Here is a 19300-nt window from a genome sequence, read left to right as displayed (position 1 = left end):
TTTGACTATCTTAGTTTCTATTTTTGAATGACTTTTACAGATTTGCTTATTTGCTTATCATTGTACTAGTATTAGTTGCAAATTGTAGATGATGAATAAGTTTGCTAATTTGCATAGCTTTTTAGCCATGTTTTTACAGTTGCAATTGATGATTTGAGTGATATTTACATTAAAGAATCAGTATATAATCAGTTTTGACAATGATTAACCCTTGAGTGAGGTTTGGACCATATTTTCTTTGTATGTGTGTGCGCACTCATTGCATCTTTTCTCTTCATAACTAGTCAATGAACTTGCATCTATCAACCACTACCAAAATAGTATCTTTCCCTTGAGCCTTAGGTATCTCGAATTATATTGATCAATAACTGCCAGTGGAAACTTCTTCAAAGGTGCATCTTAATAAATCTAAAAAAGAACGGAGTTGAGAAACAGACCTATGTTGCTGCCGATATGATAAATGTTGCTGCCGATATAGTGATGTGCCGTGAACAGAAAGCCACGAAATCGATCTCCCGTAGAAGATCATGGACTCGCAAAGTTTTGATCCTTCCATCAGCCACAGCCACAGCCACAGCCACAACCACAGCCATAGCCACAGCAACAGCCACGCCCCAGCCTCAGCCACAGCCCCAGCCACAACCCCAGCCCTTGCCACAGCCACAGCACTCGCAACAGCCCCAACCTCAGCCCCAGCCCAGCCCCAGCCCAAGCCCAGCCCCACCCCAGCCCCAGCCCAAGCCCAGCCCCAGCCCAGCCTCAGCCTCAGCCCCAGCCCCAGCCTCAGCCACAGCCCTCAGCCCCAGCCACGCCCCCATTTTCTTACTCATTTTTACCCGATTTGAAGGTTCACATTGACATTGAATTTTAAAAATTCTTTTTTATTAAATATTGTGGAGGTGCAGGAAGGAAAGGCTTCCGTATGATCTTGTTCACAGTTTGTCGCTGCTCTGGGATTTAATATCTCAGCCTTCTTTGTAGTTTGGGCTTTAGCCCGTCTATTTACAAAAATATTACATCGAGGGAATAAAAAAGTGTCCAGTACCATATGATTTTTATTCTTCTTCAAAATTGAATAATCAAATTTAGATATCTTTTCAATTTTTAATTTCAGATTCGAACATGTACTGTTAATATTGTTGTATATTATTAAATCTTAAACCTAACATTATAATATATTTAGTTTAAATAATAAAAATAAAACGATTAAATTAAAGAAATTGATCGATGAGTTTTTATATGTTTTTATGATTAGGATTAGGAGGGTAGCCACGTCGTGCGTGCGTGCTTGATTTTTTCTTCTGAATCATATCACGAAAGTCACATTATTCTTCTGACGTAAAAACCAGGCAAATAAGGAAAAAATAATTTGAAATAAAAAGATCAACGCTACCAAAATATATATATGGACCATGTTAACAACTTTTTAAAAATAAATTGTGTTACTGTTTTATTGGTAATCATAAGTTATTGGTAATCACTGTGATGTCCCAAAATATATTCCCAAAATATATAGAAAAGACATACATATAATAAAGACATCGCATAATATAGAAAAGCAGTCAAGAGTAATTAAGATTACAGTCATCCATAAAATAGTGTGAAATTGAAAATTAGAGTATTAGAGTTTCTCCTGAAAATTACAGAGAATTTAAAACTTTAAATGCACTAAAATTCTTCAAAATAATATGAGTTCATGGAATAAAAGCTAGCAAATCTAAGCTGCAGTACTGCCGTCTTCGTCAAGAGTTGTTTCCAAAGTATCTCTTCGCCATCTGCTCCCACCCAAGTGGATGATCATCACAAAAGAAACATACACAAGTAACACAAACAAGGGTGAGCTAGATATAAAAAGCATGTTATTCAACCTCACACGACATGCAAAAGTCAATCAAACATGGTAAAACGACGGAAATGACGATGCGCCGATGACAAATCATGAAGGTGGAAGATCATAATGGTCTCCTTTATTCATCAAAGGATCCAGAAACAGATCTGACAAGAAACTGGTGAAATTGTTTGACTAAGATTCTGAATCTTGCCAGAAATAGACTCCCCTCATGCCATGAGAACCTCAAATTTATGACTTTGGTGTTGAAATTCCTTGGTGTTATCCCGCTAATAGCACTGAATCTCCTTGGAGACTTGTAAATAAATGACACAAGCCATTAGGAACATTACAATATGCAAAGCTAAACACACGTTAAAGAGGCTAAGGAATTTTTTTCTTTTGGTCTAGCGAGACGAATGGCAGTGACAACCAGGGATGGGTCGCGCTCCTCGATGCACACAAAACCCCTAACTTCGCCAGAGAAAACAAGACGACAGCGGCGACGAAGGTTGAACAGATGTGGCACATGTGGCAGTGCTTGGATGAGAACTAGCCCTCCACACAGGCATGGTTGACCATGGCTCAAGAATGCGATCGAGATCCATTGGTCGTCGGACTAAACTGTGGCAGTGGTCGGTGGCGGGCATTAGCGGACGATGTCGGAATGACAGTAAACAGAGGTTGATGGTGATAAACTTATGTGGACAACGACAAACGACGCTAGGCAACGACAAACTACACCAGACAACGGCAAACAATGCCAGACGATTGCAGACAGCAACTAGGGTTTGGAAACTAGATAGAAACCAGAACATGACTGCTCACTGAGGTATTTAAGAAAATATGAAATTTTTAAGGCTGCCGGTGGCAGCGGCAACCAAGACAGAGTAGGAAGAGACTCAGACAACCAACTTGAGATTGAAAAGAAATAATTCTTGAGGACTTAATTGATCCTCTCATAATCTTCTATTTATAAAATTAAATTGATACAAGAATACATGATAATTAGGGTAACCTTATTAGACACAATATAATCATGATAAATAAGGTAACTTTAGACACAATATAATCATGATAAATAAGGTAACTTTAAACACAATGTAATCATGATAAATAGGGTAACCTTAGACACAATATAATCATAATAAATAAGGTAATCCTAGACACAATATAATCATGATAAATAGGGTAAATATTTTAACAGCATCATACCTAGACAAGTGAAATATCACTCTAAACAGCATACCAAGTCAGAGTATAGCCTACATATGTCTCATACAAGCAATGAAAAATATTTCTAGCTCCCCTTACCTGGGTTTCTCCAAGCACAACTACTGAAACTGCCCTAGCAGTACCCTTGACAACACAAGAACTCAACCTGCCCCTACAAACCACCAAAGTGGTGACCGCAGCAATTTTTTAGAGTTTGATTAGGCGAAACGTACGAAAACGAAATCCACTAGTAACATGCAAACAGTAATGTTGCATGCCCTAGGTTCAAGGACAGTGAAGGAGAAGAGAATAAATGACTTACCGATCGGAATGAAGAGGACGTTCGGTAAAAATAAAACCCTCTACTCCGCAGACGCTTGGGCAGCACCAAAATCGAATTCCTATGGTTCAAGGAGCTGGAAATCTAGAGAGAAGTAAGAGAAAACCTTTAGGACAAGAGTTTTAGAGAGAGAAAGGAAAGAGATCAGGAAAGTGAAAAAGAACTCTAAGAAACCCTTCCTAAGATTAAACTGGCTTTAGGCTGATGAGTTTGGCTGTCCCACATAAGATCCAATGGTCCCTTATTCATTTAAGGGGCCTTAAAATCACAAGTTACAATATAGGTTGTTATAAAAAAATTGATAAAAAATGGTTAAAAAAACATTTTCATATATATATTCTATTAATGGAATCTGATAAATATTGTTGATGTTATTTTAAAATAAAAAACCAGCTGTACAATAAGATTGAACAGGCACAACACAATGCTGTAAACTAGGTTGACTTTCGTGTTAGATCAGTATTTAAGTCAACATATATTATATCCAAATATTTAAGTGACATGAATGAACAATCACATCATCAAGTAATTGTAAAATTTCTATAGTGTTTTGTGATTAATAAAAATGAATTCTAAACTGTCTGCCCATATGTTATCTATTCTTCATTCGAAAACTAATATAAAATTTATTTGTAGAACTACAATTGCTTCTCGGTCTCCATTGTGATAACAGTGACCAAGATCTAGAGAGAAAAAGGAAGCTTTTCATTGTATTTGAAATTGATTTTATAAAATATAAGTAAAAAGAGAGAATTAAAATTGGAAAGTAAGAAATGGTTGAGTATTATTACATGGAGTTCAGGATGAAATGGTGTTGTTGAGTTGGATGACTATGACACTGATATTGTCTTTGCTTCCACGAGCCATGGCCAACTCTGCCAACAAAGATGCAGCTTCTGTTGCATTGCTTACAACAGTCTCCTCTTTTAAATTCCTCTTGATTTGGCCATGGAGGCAGCTTCGTACAACCTCACAAACAAACTTGTTAGACACCACATCCCATAACCCATCGCTTGCTACCACCACAAACTCATCACACTCTGTTCGCTCGTACACCATCGTCTCTGGCTCAGATATCACAAAAGGTTTCATCGAATGATCCCCTGCACAGTGTGAAATCCCCCTTCTCAGAATTTTACATGACCGAACAAACCATTTGGTAAAAACAGTAACTCAAAACAAGACAACTTTCTTAGTTATTCATGTGTCATTCCTATGCTAATGCATGAGTATTTAGTTTAGGAGAAAAGCAATTTGGTTGAAGTATGTTTTCTGAAAAGGCTAATGAAACGTGCATGTTCTTGATTACGAAGATAGGTGGAGATGATGCAGTAATTTATGAGCTATGTTACGGAAACACAGAGCATATCAAAAATGAAAAAAGTGAGTTTAGAAGTTTACCTATGGATCTGGAAGTTGCAAGAACTCCCAAAACACGACTTCCGTTCCAGTTAATCACTCTTCCACCAGCAGCTTCTATTCTCTCTCTTTCATCTGAACGATCAGGCTGATTTGTATACACGTATACACATTCCACAAAGTTAAACAAACTCCAAAACTATTCACTATCTCAACATGCAACAACAATCAATAACTAAATCATAATCATAATTAATATTAATTAATCATCGATCACCTTATGATCACGCGAAAGTGCTATGGCTACACCGCCACGGCACAACACCGACCTCGAGTCACCGCAATTCGCCACCACAATCTCCTTCTTCCCAACGACAACCACCGCCGCCGTTGAACCTGTGGTGTTTCCGCCACCATCATCGTTCGCCTTACCACCAACTCCGATCTCCTTGTCCATCTTCATGAAACACGAACACATAACCTCGTACCAATCCAATCCCTCCTTCGCGTTCTCCCTCACTTCATCCGCCAACAGCAGGTGTAGCCTGTCGCGGCAAGCGTTCGCCACCAACGTCCCGCCGTGTCCGTCGTAAACCGCGAAGAAATCATAACCGCCACACCACTGCCCCGCCGCCACCAAGCCGGGAAACACCATGACGGCGTCCTCCATTGCGCGTCGCCGCCCGATCACGGATATGGAACCGTGCGTTGCGGAGGAGGAGGAGGAGGACGCGGCGGCCTTGGATTCTTCCATGGTGGGAATAACCACCGCTACTTGGGAAGGACGCTTTCTCTTCTTGGGATAGTCATCGTAACACAGTTCAATTTCTTTAGATTTTGTGTTCGCACTGCTATCTGTCGAATCCATTTCGCTACTGATTAATTCTGCTGTGGATTTGTCTTTTAAATAGTGCATGTGTTCACAGTTGTAACGTACTTATGGGTTCGTTCGTGTTATTATATGGGCTTGTTTCTGTTATCATAATCTCATACACTGCAGGCGCTTATTTTATTTTATTTTCTTTTATTTTATTTTCTTTTCTTTTATTTTATTTTCTTTTCTTTTGGAGTTATCTTCCTCTTCTACCAGGAAACTATGGGTTTTGTATATGATTGAGTTTAACGTGACACGAATCAGGTCGCTCGCCAAAGCTGAACACATTAAAGAGAATGAAATATTTACACGTGTGCTCGAAAGTTGAATTATACAAGTAAAACGTGAAGGGATAAGATTTCTTATGTGATCTAATTAAAGGTTGTTAACGCTTTTTTATTTATTTTACGTTAGTACTATATAATTATTAATGTTTATGACTCAGCTTAATCTTATTTATCTACTAAAATTTGTCTCTTAAAGTTTAAATATTAGCAAATACTAGTAGAAGAGTATAAATACATATTTTTCATCAACAAATTAAAGTAAATTTTGAAGAATTTAATGTTAAAGAGTTTCCATATTTATTTTTTCTTACAAATACTTGAATCAAAAATAGCTGACACCTGAGTGACGTGAAATAATTATTTTAGAAATTAGCCAGTTCATTGAACCACCGATGTAACAATCATTTATTGGAATTTGCGACAAAAAAAATATAAATTAATTGTATAAAGACTTATATATAGTGAATGGTGAAGGCAGGGGGAGGGGGTGTACTGGGGCAAAAGAAAAAGAAAAAATATGGACAGAAGGCGGTTGTCCGTCTGGTTTGAGCACATGAATGTGATCCAAAAAGTGGGAATTGCTTTGGAAAAAGATGCATAAAAAGATGGAGATTGAAGTTAGCATGACCGTAACGTGGCTGTTTCATCAGGCGCCACTTGTTCTTAGCTACAGTTTCATGAGCGTGCAAGAAACAAATATCCAGACTCATTGATTTCTCGAGAAGCATCATCTCATTTTACAAGACGTTTGGTTTAGGAATTACATTACATTTTCCAAAATCAATCATTTTTTATAATCAAGAAAGTTATTATTTAATATACTGATAGCGTTTAATTATTTACTTATTCTGAGATTTTATTAAAAATTGCTTTGAATGTCACTGTATCGACGTGTGGAGGAAATACAATTTTTCTCCTGTAAAGAAAGTGCTGCAGAGTAATATTATAATCGAGCCAATAATTTGTATAAAATAGTATAAAATTTCGTGTAAGCAGTTGAACAAAAGCTACGCATGGCGTGTTATCAGCCATTTGAAAATTAATAACCATATATGTGAAAGGATCCGTGAATACTCAAAAGTAAGTACATGTCTAGAGAGGAAAAAAAAGAAATGTATGGATATGAAGAAATTATAAATAAAAATACATTTATAATATTGGTATCCCTATATTCATCGTATATACAGTCACCTAAGGGAAACAATAGAAGGAAGAGAATAACATGCAGAAAATAAATTGTCCCCGTGACATTAACTCCCAAAGCACCTCTGAGCCATGGCTTACTTTGTACTCTTGTACATGTTGTCAATAGCATTCTGCGCACAAAATAAAAAATGGCGCAGTCAGTACTTTTATCACCCTTCCCCATAAAGAGCCTCATAAAGGTAAAATGTTTTGACTCTGAAACCCAAACATTAAAAGGTGTGCTAGAAAAAAAGAACAGCGGTAACACAAATTCATTTCCATAGAAGGCCTACACAGATACACCAGCATGCATGTATCCAATACACGTTTCTGTGTTTATTTAAACAGACGCACAACACACTCAAAATTCCGTAGATTCAGCTACGGTATGCTGAGTCAGATTTCACATCTGCTTGTTTGTACACAATAACCATGCGCAAACATCTGAGTAGAAGCATTGTGAGAGTGGACATAAATTGCAAGTTAGATGAGAATATCTTAACTTCTAGAACCTGTATGTGTCATATAGCTTATGTAGTCACACGATTACAAAAATCCATGTTCCAGATTTTCTCATAAATTGTGTACTTAACATTGTTATTTAGGTGCAGTTTTCCATTTTTAAACTATGAGAATATCTTAACTTCTAGAACCTGCATGTGTCATAGCTTAAGTAATCACACGATTAAAAAATCCATGTTCCAGATTTTCTCATAAATTGTGTACATAACATTGTTATTTAGGTGCAGTTTTCCATTTTTAAACTATGACATTTAAGTATTAGTAGGTAGGCCAAAGTACATCCGGACACAGATATACTTGAGTTCCCATAGGCAGGTCAAAAAACACTATACAATCCAAAACCATATTGCTTTGATCACCCTGACTAATAGCCCATACAGCCAACAAAACAGGAACTGACTGAGATTTCTCAACCTTCTTTATTTGTTGTTCGGTTATGAGTAAAGAAAGGAAGAGGAAGAGTATAACCTTCCATTTATGAAGGCTGTTCCACTTTAAGACTATTCAATATGAAGTGAAATGAAATCCTGAGAATTTGACAACTTGTACCTGATAAAATTTAAGCAACTGTGGCCTCTTCTTCTTGTATGTTGGAGTGATAAGGTCACGTTCCATGTCAAATGGAATCGGGTCAAGATGAACTCCTTTTATAAACTCGAAACCTTTCAACTGCCAAATACATATTCGCCATCCCACAAAACTTCAGTATATGTACTTGTAGAAACATGTTTACACGTAAGACAAGATCATTTAAAACAAGTGCAAGACCAAACATAATATTTCATGTCAAATATAATTACTACCCAAAAATAGTTATTAAACAACTTTAGATTGATGTGAAATTTTATCATACACATAAATACTCCAAATAAAACCATTTAGATGATGATAACAAAAGCAAAAAAAAAAATACCTTCTTTTCCTTTCCAATCTTTGAGAGCTCTGCAAGTATGTAACTTTTTGCTCTAGCATCTTCACAAAGAGAATTGAAGTCCTTTGATATAGCATTTTCTTGAGCCCATTGTTCAAGTGCTTCCTTTCTGGGATTAACAACAGCAACAAGGAAGGCCTCAAAACTGTTTCCGTAAACCCATATCTGAAATAGAGGAGAAAAAGGTTTATATCTTCATGGAATAGAATATTTTCAGCTCATTCATTAAGCTAATTTAGAACCTTGTTTCTTTTTTGCACTGGACTAAACTTTTTGACATCATTACTCATTTGTATGTCCAGATGTTTGAACAAATAGTAGCACAGATACATGCCCCAGTCAAAGCTGGTTTGTAGGGTGAAGTTTGCACCCACTTATAAATTATGAATTGGTCTTATCTCTAGTCGATGTGGGATTTCCAACACACCCCCCTCACGCCGAGGTATATACATCTCGAACGTGAGATTAGACATTTTTAATGGGTAGTCCGATAGCGGGTGGAACAATATGCCCAGCAAACAACAAATATCGCTAGGATAGGCTCTAACCTGACTCTAACACCATATTAGAAATGGACTTTAAGCCCGGCTTGTAAGGTGAGGTTTGCACCTAGTTATAAACTATGAATTGGCCTTATCTCTAGTCGATGTGGGACTTCCAACAATATTAAAAAGAAATACTTCTAACAAGAAGCTACAATTTGAATGTGTCTAACGATGAAAGAAAAATATCCAAGCCTGTTTAGTTTAAACTTCAGGATATAAAATATCAACCTAAGACAGAGGGTTAGTAGGCCATGATTGGTCCCAAAGTTTTGAAATTCTATCATCAACCTGAGGTAATCAGCTCTAGTAGTATATCAGTAACATTTTCTAATCTTCTACATATTTTTCCAATTAGATATAAGCAATAAATTTGCTACAAATTAGGACAGAAAAACCATTGGAAGGAATAGGGTTATCAGGACTTACAGATTCAATACATGAAACTTGACCATAAATGTTCTCCAGGTTTTCGACAGCAACATATTCTCCCTGTGAAAGTTTAAATATATTTTTCTTCCTATCAATAATTTTCATGCTTCCATTAGGTTGCCACTCTCCAATATCCCCTGTTGAAGGTATCATTTGTGAATAAAAGAAAAATTGTAGCCTCATAGCTAATATAAGAAATTATCTATAAAGCTCAATTTTGGAAAACATAATAAAATAACCTGTATGGAACCATTCATCGATCAGAACCTCTTTGGTGAGATCTTCACGTTTGTAGTACCCGGAAAACAAGGTTTTACCCTTTACACAAATTTCTCCCCTTGGTGTGCTTGCTAGGGCATCATATCCCATTTCAGGAACAGATTCCAAGCACACATCAACATTTGGTACTGGAGGGCCCACCGTTCCAAGCATTTCCATTTCATTTGGTAATGAGACAAAGGTTCCCGCACAGGTTTCAGTCAGGCCTGTTCGCATTTTTAACAGGAGCACCAAGTAAATGAACTACAGTAGCAAACGTATTCAAATATCCAACTTTAATAGCTATTTGACAAATACAAAATGGGTATGAATGTTCTGAATAAGTAGTAGAAAATTTGTACGTAATTGAAATTCATTTGAAGTAAATCTTTCAAAATTTACAAGTTAAATATCAAATGAACTAAAGAGTAAAGAAGAAAAATAAAAAACTATCCCTTTAAAAATATAAAGTTAGTTTTAAACCAATTTTGGATGTTTTCAACTACCATTACTACGCCATCAAATGCTATCTGCTTTCTCAAATTTTACGTGATTACAACAAGAAAACAATTATATCCATTCTACTTAGTGTTATTTTGATCTGTGACAAACACTCCTTAAAATATTTAACATGTAATCCTCGGATAAAAATAAAATACCACTATTTTCTGATAAAAAATCATTTTCAACTAAGAGCATGTTTTTGTGTCACCATCACATGGAAATCAAATTAATGACATTTTTCTTGAAAAGTGATAGTATGGTATAAGTTTGATTTTCATATTTAAAAAGAACATACCATATCCTTGTAGGACATGACAACAAGTCACCACCCGTAAGTAACCTTCCACATGTGCAGATAAAGGTGCTGCTCCAGACAAAATAAGACGAACTCTACTTCCTAAACCCTGCTTTACCTGATTATGTAGCAAAGCCATGATTAGGAATAAAGATCCAGTAATACTGAGAGGCCGAGGAGTTTAGATTTATAAATTTCACTACCTTATCAAATACAATTTTATCACAAATAGGGGATGCCTCTCCATGGGTAAACCCTTTCTTCATGTTATTCAGCTTACTGAAATCAAATTTCAGAATTTGCATTGTAAGAGTATGGCAGAACTGATTATAAAAAATAAAATAAAAAATATTGAAGTGCCCCTAAGAGGCCACGAGAGATTTAAACACATACATAGTAAAAAATAATATTAATCTAACATGAATTTGTAAGCGAAATCAATCAAGAACAATCTTAGTTCCATAACAATCATACAGAGAATCCACGACAGTTTTTTGCATGTTCATGATTTCACCCAGACTCAAATATTTATTTACAAAAACAGCACTTACTATGAATAAGCACAGTTGAATAATGTCCTCTTCAAGAAGCCCCCAGAAGCAATCTTCTGTGTCATACCTGTGTTCCAGATCGGGGTTAAGAGTCATAATCCAATTTTCTCGATGGTTGGAGGAGTAGGAAAAAATATGTAAAAGAAAAGCAAGAAAAATGCTATTCCTATAATTAAAAATTGTAGAGTAGCTTTGTTAGGTTCCTGAGTATGAAACCTAACGATGACAACTCACTCACACAATCACAACAAGAAAACGATTGGAAAAGAATGAATTATCTGTATTCTCATCAACCGAAGCAGCGTACAATCAAAATCTGGCAGCATAACCTCCCTCCATCTTGCGGAAGCCTAACCCCCTCACAAGGTCCAAGACTTGTCTATACGAAAGAAAATGACTAGCTGCCTTCTAACAATGAATAGAACTATATTTATATAAGATCTCCCATCCCGCCTTTCCTAACCGCTCTCTCATTTTCCCGCCTTCTATCCTCTTACCTTAGATCCTATCATTACACCCTGCTACAAAACAACCTTGTCCTCAAGGTTGGAACAATGAAGTTTGAGCCCATGGCATTTTGATATGGTCTTATCACAGGAAGAGAACCCGCTGGCTACTACTTGCAACTTCCGGTTTGGAGGCTTGGGTGGTGGTCGAATTAAGAGATAAATTTTATGGGTCCATTGTTGTCTCTGTATTATTTCCTTGAAGGCGAGAAGCTTCGTATCTTTTCCTGTAAAATAACTTCCTCTACCATTCGGCTCTCTTATCTTTATACCGTTCGGCTCTCTTCTCCTTTTATTATGCCGTTCGGATCTCTTCTCCCTATCTTTATGCCGTTTGGCTCCTCCCTCCTGCATTCAACCGTTCGGCTCGCGTTAACAACCCTGAACAGAGTTGCTACTAGATCTTCCCAGTCTAGAGTTAGTTCTCCTCTTCATTCTACTACCGTTCGTCCTTTAATGGCCAATACCGTTCGGTCCCCTATCAAACCGTGCATCTTCCGTATTGACCCCACACTTTTGGCCGCTCCTGACCGGCCTGGGTAATTAGCCTTGGACCACTCGGCAACTCCCGATCGGCCTGGGCTGTTGTGCAAGGCCTTGGACCACTCGGCAACAATCGATCAGCCTGGGTTATAGCGATTAGCCTCGAACCTTGTCACCTCACTGCTCGTTCGTCCCCCGGATGGCTGGTCTTCTATGGCCTTGGATCACTCGTTCAATGACTGGGAGACCGTTTTGACTGTAAGACCGTTCGGCATGTAACTATAACAGTAAGACCGTTCGGTTCCGACCGTGATCTCCCGTTCGGATTCGGCGGTTCTCTCCCGTTTGGGTCCAGCAGTCCTCTCCTGTTCGGATCCGGTCGTCCTCTCCTTTTCGCTTCCCTGGAATTCTTCAGTCTTGGCGGCTCCTGATCGGCCTAGGTGATTGGCCTCGGACCACTCGGCCACTCCCGATCGGCATGGGCTATAGCACTTGTCCTTGGATCGTTCGATGACTGTCTGGAACTCCTCAACATCCCTTGCGATCCGCATCGCCACCATCCATTCCTGCGGGTCATGCTATCGGACTTGATTCCAGATATCCTCTTTCAATCCCGCAAGAAAATATCCTAACAGTTGCTCGTCTGGCACTCTCTTCATTTGACCCACCAATATCTTGAAGTATTGTACATACTCGTCCACCGTCCCCGTCTGTCTCAATGCCGTCAACCGCTCAACAATGGTTCCAAACCTTATCACCAGGGCTTCCTTCAAACCATCCCATGAACGATTCTTGGCTTTCTCCTTCCAAGCTCTGAACCAGTAACCAGCGCTCCCCTCCATGCTCACATACGCCAATCGTACCTTCTCCTGTTCCGCTACTCCTTGTAATTCAAAGAATCGCTCCGCCCAATTGATCCAGTTCAATGGATCTAATCCTTCGAACACGGGCAACTCCACCCTCTTCCTCCAATTCAACCACTCACCTTCTCCGCCCCCAATTTCGTCCTCGCGTCTCGTACTCCTATTGGCGTTCACAGGCGCCGGACTGCCGTCAGACTGTTCCCCTTGAGTGCGGTGTCGTCCCCCCAATAATCGCATCACTTCTTGAAGATCTTGGCGAATGGCCGCCGAATCTTGTCTCAATACCGCAGTTTCGACCTTCTATCCATCCATTGCAACCTCCACTGCGTCTAGCCGGCTTTCTACCACGTTCAGGCGTCCCTCATTTCTTCCCTCCACTCTTCTTCACACGCGCTCTGTTCGCTCCTCCGATGAAGATCTGGTTGCTTCTCGATCTAGCAATTCTCTTGTTGATACGGCAGCGCTCTGCTCCTCGATCCGGCAGGTCGGACCAATTTGTTAGGTTCCTGAGTATGAAACCTAACGATGACAACTCACTCACACAATCAGAGCAAGAAAACGATTGGAAAAGAATGAATTATCTGTATTCTCATCAACAGAAGTAGCGTACAATCAGTATCTAGGAGCATAACCTCCCTCCATCTTACGGAAGCCTAACCCCCCTCACAAGGTCCAAGACCTGTCTATACGAAAGAAAATGACTAGCTGCCTTCTAACAATGAATAGAACTATATTTATATAAGATCTCCCATCCCGCCTTTCCTAACCGCTCTCTCATTTTCCCGCCTTCTATCCTCTTACCTTAGATCCTATCAAGCTTTCTCCACGGAAATAAAAGTTTGAGCATTAACACTATATATCATGGGAAGATCATCAAACATGTCAGCAATCACAAGAATTTTCAAGAGTTTACCTGAGTACACTCTATCGAGCACACGGGGAACAGCACAAAAAATAGTTGGTTTTAGTTCCCCAATATCTTCAATTAGCAATTTGACATCCTGAAGTAATTGTGTAAATGATGGTCATATTCCAAATCCAGAGTTCATTTATGATATTAAATCTCCATTCTGTAATGACAGATATACTACATATACTCACCCCACGCCAGAAACCAATTGAAGCACCATGCCATATGAATGTTTCCTCAATGACCCTATCAAAGATATGTGCAAGAGGAAGGTATGATATGTATACATCCTTCTCAGTTAACTGCAGAGAAGGGAAAAGAAGGGAAACTATGAGAGTCAAAGAAAGGGTAGCTATTCATTCAGTATCCTAAAACGTAAAATGAAATTGCATATTCATGTATTTCCAAGTATAGTGCAGGAGTTGTGAAAGAAAACAACATACTTGTTCATTGACACTCTCCAACAGTCGCTTTACCCCGGCTAAGAGAGTGATAATACTCTCATTTGATATCAACACTCCCTTGGGGTCACCAGTAGTTCCACTAGTATACATTATTGTACAGATGTCACTCCTTTTCTTAATTGGAAGATCATAACTCTGACCTTGATCCTGTGGCATATATTAAAAATTGAATTAGGAACAGGAACCACAAAAATACCAGAGAGGTGAAAGATATGATTACTTCCTACAGGGGTGACTGAAATTAACTAGAAAAATAAATTTGGACGTATTTGTAACTATATAAATTGGCCCAGAAAAATGCTCCCAAAATTTCCATTTACAAATCATCCTTGTTTTTTCATTTCCACTGCACAAAAAGTTATATTCATTAATTGTTTTCTACAAGTATTATGCCAACTGTAGGTCGATCAAGCTTGTGATACAATATTTTTTTGTGTAGTAATTACAAATGTAATTGTAGGAGTGCTTCTATTTTAAAACTTTCAGAAAAGAAAGAGTAATAGTGTACGAAATGAATAACCCACCACTTGCAAAAATTCATCCCACGAATAAATTGCCAACCCAAACTTCTCAACTTCTTGCTTTTGTTCAGGGGTAACCTTTCCGAAGCTTACAATTGCTGTGACAAAGATGAAAAAGTGAAATGATTCTTCCTAAAGCATAAGCATTTTAGTAAATAAAGGAGAGAAACTACAAAACATACTCTTGAGATACTTTGTTGCATTTGGAAATGTCTTCAATAGCTAAAATGTTTCAAAAACAAATATATGGGTCAGACTGACCACTAGCATGATAAGATTGTACAAAACTCTCTAATCTTTCCTAACAATTAAACTAATTTAAAACAAATGATTTCAATAGAAGAACCTCGGGTATCTTCTTTTCTTCCACAAATGCAATTGAGACCTCTGCGTGGCATATAATAAATTCTACAGCTCCAGCACCTATTTCATTCCGAGGAGAGTGTCAAAGCAAATGATAATTAAATGTTTTGAAATTGAAAAACAAATAACTCTAAAATGGGATATTGCTTTTGTAAAATTGGATATTGTTTATGCACCATTTTAACTGAATTGCAGTAAATTTTTATGAAAATACTTTTCAAAAGGACTTTGTTCATTCACTAGGTGAGAATTTCAAAAGGTATAAATTAATGAATTTATTTGTTCAGAAAAATTACAACATATAATAAAAAATAAAAAATAGCCACAAAAGGTTTTGATAAATGCTTGCATTTAGAACTTACATAATTTTTCAAGAAGATGTAATATTGTACATAAGTTTCTAAAAAGTTCATAAATTAGGAAATTTGTTATTTGTTGGAAAAAGTTGCAGAAAAAATGTTACATCGCCACCAATGTTGTATCTTTTCACACAACATCAAAGCTTTTGAGATTACTGATCCTTGATAGTAGCAACTATTTGTACAATTATAGATGACAAAAGCAAATTTTAATTGCATTTGAGTATAAGCATCAACATGGTGTAGAAACAAGATAATGAAGGGGTGACATACCCAAGGTATCATATAAAGGTACACAATAGAGTCCATGAGCATTGCAGGCCTGCAATTTTTTGCAAATATGTTAAAAACCATTGGGTGAAAGAAGTTAGTTCAGCAACATTATTGTTGTGACCAGGGATACCCATAACTGGCACAATATAAGTATAGAGATATAATTCAAGAATTGGAACTCTCTGCAGAGTGTGGATATTCAATATAAGAAACGAAGCTTCATTCCAGAAATATCTTATTCTCCTTTCAGCTTAATGCGGACTAAAACTCACCACCAAATAAACAATAAAGTAGACATAGAAATAATTATAAATACTCAGCCCAAAATACAAGCAAATGTCAACACATGAATACTGCAGAAAACTCCCACATGTAGGGTAAATACTTCCAAGCGAGCAGTAAAATTAAGATGGAAAAAAGGAAGAGAACAGAAGGGAAGGGAATTCAAAATAAATTTTACCTCCATGCTCATAATCCATTCTGCTGAATTGGCACCATAAATACCGCATTTTATACCCTGCAAACCAGTAATATATGAATTAATCTCAAAAGAAAAAAAAAATGCTAGAAAATATAAATATTATCATATCATATGCAAAAAAATAAAATATCAAAACATATAAACAAGGATCCAATATACAAACTTATGTGCAAAAGGGAAATCTGTCATATGCTAAGCACTTTAACTCACGAAACCAAGTTTTTGAATCAACGTTGAGATACTTCTTAAATTTTGGGTTTTGACCAAAATGAATCTCAAAACTTAGTCTATAGAATAAGCTGAAGTTACAACTACTTTCATTGTATCACTACTGTACAAAATACTATCTCCAACAAACACCCGTAGCATTGATGATTGAACATCTTGAGCATAAAGTTGACAAGAGTGAACATCTTTGAATGGTTTGATAATCACCAAATGACGGAAAACTCAATAGACTCAACATATTATAATTTGGGTTTGAACTTAACTAAGTCCCAAAAGCTAACTCATGAGATGATGGTTGTTGTCCAATAAATACCCTATTTCAGTTATATAATAACTAATCATATGAGATCTCCAACACAGTCCATGCTCATACAAATACCAAATTGTAAAGCAAGGTTGACAAATTTGAGAGCTTTCATAAACTAAGAATTACCTAAGGAAAAAGAGGATTAAAAAAAAAATCTATTGATGACATATATACATAACATAATACTTTCTACACAAATAATTCAATATTTCAACTTAATGATAAAGAAAAGTAGCAAGTCACAATAATAAAGAATGATATTATACTAAGGTTAAATATGATTAAACTTGAATATATGGTCAAACCTAACATAAATTCATAAAAGCCTTAAAGTGAAAATATTTAAAAGAGGAACTAATTTCTTCAAATAGTTTTATCCTTAACAAAATATTGTTAGTGTTGTCAATGAATGGCCAAAACTACATACTCAGTTGACCTGAGATTCTAAAGAGCTCGTCTGAGTATACTCTTATGTTGAGAGTTAACTCGTTTTCTTTACCAAGGATTGTAAACTCTTAAGAGGTTAAGAGTTAACTAGAAAGTCTGACAACTTTATTATCAAGAACATCCAGCACTTGAAATATGTCAAAGGTATGGAACCATGTTAATTGCACATTAATCTTGTTTGTAAATAACGAAACGACATGGTTGACTTACTTCTCCATAACCACAGCTGCGGATGGAATTCCCAACCTTAATCACCTGGTCATATACTTCTTTGTATGTTAACCACTTGTACTTGCCTGCCTATAGAGTCACGAAAAGGAAATTCAAGTCGGTTAAAAGCGAAAAATGGTGAAGCAATGTCAAGAAAAAATCCAGAACACAGGACTCAATCGGTAGTCAAAACCTCACCTTCCCATTCACAATTTCCCGGCGACCAAACATTGGACTAGTTGGATATTTCTCAACGGACAATCTGTAAAAGTACAACACACTCAGAACTGAATTGACTAATCTTTTATCAATACAAGTCATAAGTTCGGTTCAGCGTAACATTGATCTGGATCAACACATGTTGTGGATCAAATCCTAAGCCAAGTAAAAAAATTAAACCGAATGTTCAAGTCGTCTTCATGCACATGAAAAGCTCGCCAACATTTATTACAGTATTAAAAAGGAAAAAAAAAATACCGACAATGCAAACTCTGGTGCACGAAATTAATACTTTCACTTTCCAAATAGATAGCTACTAAATCAAGTAAAATTAAACTGTATACTTAGGTTCTCTTCATGCACACGAAAGTCCAACAACATTTAATTCATTGTTGCAAAAAAGTGGTTAAACCGAAATTTGTACTTTCACTGCTCCAAATAGATAGCTCCAATAGAAAGTCTGCCTAACTATGATACAGATCAGAGAGCTCTGCATGGCAAGTAGGTATACTAATTCGGGAGATTCAAATAAACAATCCGATTTGCACGTAATTAGAGGAAATACATCTTCCGACTGTTAACGTAAAAAGAAATGATCATTGCTTCGAGCACCAAAAGCTTTCCAGTAAAGTCTCATACGCAATTCCAGATCATATATCCACGAAAGGAAGTAGGAGCTTATTGATCTGACATTTTTGCATAAAAAATTGACGAAGGAAACAAAGAGTAGTGAAATTGAAGTGACGAGCTCACCGGAAAACGTCCCAGCAGCAATCGAGACCTTCGATAGGAGCAGGGAATCCATTCTTGGCGAAGAGGCTACGGTACACAGGTCCTCTCGATGGCCTTCCTTCGCTCGCCTCCTTCGCTTTCTCGACCTCAACGATGAAGCTCTTCTGTGCCATCACTGTGGCAATTCCTCTGAAGAATCAGGGTGAATCCGAAACTGAAGTGTTTGAAATTGGAAGGGAAAATAGAGAGAATAGGAGAGAATGACAAATGGAAAGATAATTTGAATGAAAGTTGGATGAAATTTTGTTTGACTTGGACTATGGGAAAACTAGTGGTGTGGTAGAGAAGGTGGATAGCTCTGCCTCTCTTGCGTTGGCGTTACTCTGCTTCCTAATGGTCTTCAGAAAATTAGGTTTGAGCTGGTCAACAAATTCTGAACCAATTTTTGCATTTATTGACTTCCTTACTTTTCTTTATATATATATATATATATGCCTCCTTCTTTTCCTCATAGGGCAGTGTCTCAGTTTCTGGAAACAATATTTTCAAATTAACAGTAGTCAAAATTGTGGAAAAAATAATTATCAGTTTTATTTTCACTTTTATAAAATTAATTCCACTAATTCTATCTTTCTACTTTTCGATTTTATAATTACTTTTAAAATAAAATAGAATAAAATTATATATATATATATATATATATATATGAATAATGTATTATTTACGTGTAACATTTTTTATAACATTACACGTAAATAATACATTATCTATATATATATATATATATATATATATATATATATGTATATAT

At 36.9% G+C, this 19300-nt stretch overlaps 2 protein-coding genes across 6 annotated transcripts; both read right to left on the bottom strand.

Annotated features, from left to right (window-relative positions):
- Positions 1-1572: 1572 nt before the first annotated feature.
- LOC108320334 (probable protein phosphatase 2C 8) lies at positions 1573-5715 on the bottom strand. Of its 5 annotated transcripts, none has more exons than XR_001831380.2 (6): positions 5020-5715; positions 4785-4890; positions 4175-4486; positions 3366-3467; positions 3143-3215; positions 1573-1775 (listed from the first exon to the last, which is right to left on the bottom strand). XR_001831380.2 is itself a non-coding variant. In XM_017551720.2 (4 exons), the coding sequence occupies exons 1-3, from the start codon at positions 5656-5658 to the stop codon at positions 4182-4184; spliced, it is 1050 nt and encodes a 349-aa protein (XP_017407209.2). In that variant the 5' UTR covers positions 5659-5715; the 3' UTR covers positions 1573-1775; positions 4175-4181. The 5 variants fall into 5 exon arrangements, 1 of the variants encoding a protein (XP_017407209.2); XR_001831381.2 differs by having other exon boundaries at positions 3143-3209; XR_008245635.1 differs by having other exon boundaries at positions 1573-3215.
- A 1311-nt stretch (positions 5716-7026) lies between these two features.
- LOC108320362 (long chain acyl-CoA synthetase 4) lies at positions 7027-18939 on the bottom strand. The gene is made up of 19 exons (XM_017551753.2): positions 18511-18939; positions 17737-17800; positions 17539-17628; positions 16326-16382; positions 15866-15914; positions 15217-15293; positions 15053-15092; positions 14874-14968; positions 14329-14496; positions 14077-14187; positions 13889-13976; positions 11124-11190; positions 10776-10851; positions 10573-10690; positions 9755-10000; positions 9513-9652; positions 8524-8706; positions 8160-8279; positions 7027-7219 (listed from the first exon to the last, which is right to left on the bottom strand). The coding sequence occupies exons 1-19, from the start codon at positions 18660-18662 to the stop codon at positions 7184-7186; spliced, it is 1977 nt and encodes a 658-aa protein (XP_017407242.2). The 5' UTR covers positions 18663-18939; the 3' UTR covers positions 7027-7183.
- Between the last annotated feature and the right edge of the window lie 361 nt (positions 18940-19300).

The sequence above is a fragment of the Vigna angularis genome, chromosome 10 (genome assembly GCF_016808095.1).
Source record: "Vigna angularis cultivar LongXiaoDou No.4 chromosome 10, ASM1680809v1, whole genome shotgun sequence".
Lineage (NCBI taxonomy): Eukaryota > Viridiplantae > Streptophyta > Magnoliopsida > Fabales > Fabaceae > Vigna > Vigna angularis.
The sequence above is the reverse complement of the archived record's forward strand: the minus strand, read 5'-3'. Positions and strand labels throughout refer to the sequence as shown.

What these genes read in the sequence shown, in the direction of transcription:
- LOC108320334 (XM_017551720.2), bottom strand. Translation starts at nt 5,658, where the DNA reads ATGCACTATTTAAAAGACAAATCCACAGCAGAATTAATCAGTAGCGAA. An exon ending in CACTTTCGCGTGATCATAAG is followed by an intron (nt 4,891 to 5,019) that starts GTGATCGATGAT and finishes TATACAAATCAG; the next exon opens with CCTGATCGTTCAGATGAAAG. An exon ending in TGCAACTTCCAGATCCATAG is followed by an intron (nt 4,487 to 4,784) that starts GTAAACTTCTAA and finishes CACACTGTGCAG; the next exon opens with GGGATCATTCGATGAAACCT.
- LOC108320362 (XM_017551753.2), bottom strand. Translation starts at nt 18,662, where the DNA reads ATGGCACAGAAGAGCTTCATCGTTGAGGTCGAGAAAGCGAAGGAGGCG. An exon ending in GCAGCTGTGGTTATGGAGAA is followed by an intron (nt 16,383 to 17,538) that starts GTAAGTCAACCA and finishes ACTGGTTTGCAG; the next exon opens with GGTATAAAATGCGGTATTTA. An exon ending in GGGATGAATTTTTGCAAGTG is followed by an intron (nt 14,497 to 14,873) that starts GTGGGTTATTCA and finishes TATATGCCACAG; the next exon opens with GATCAAGGTCAGAGTTATGA.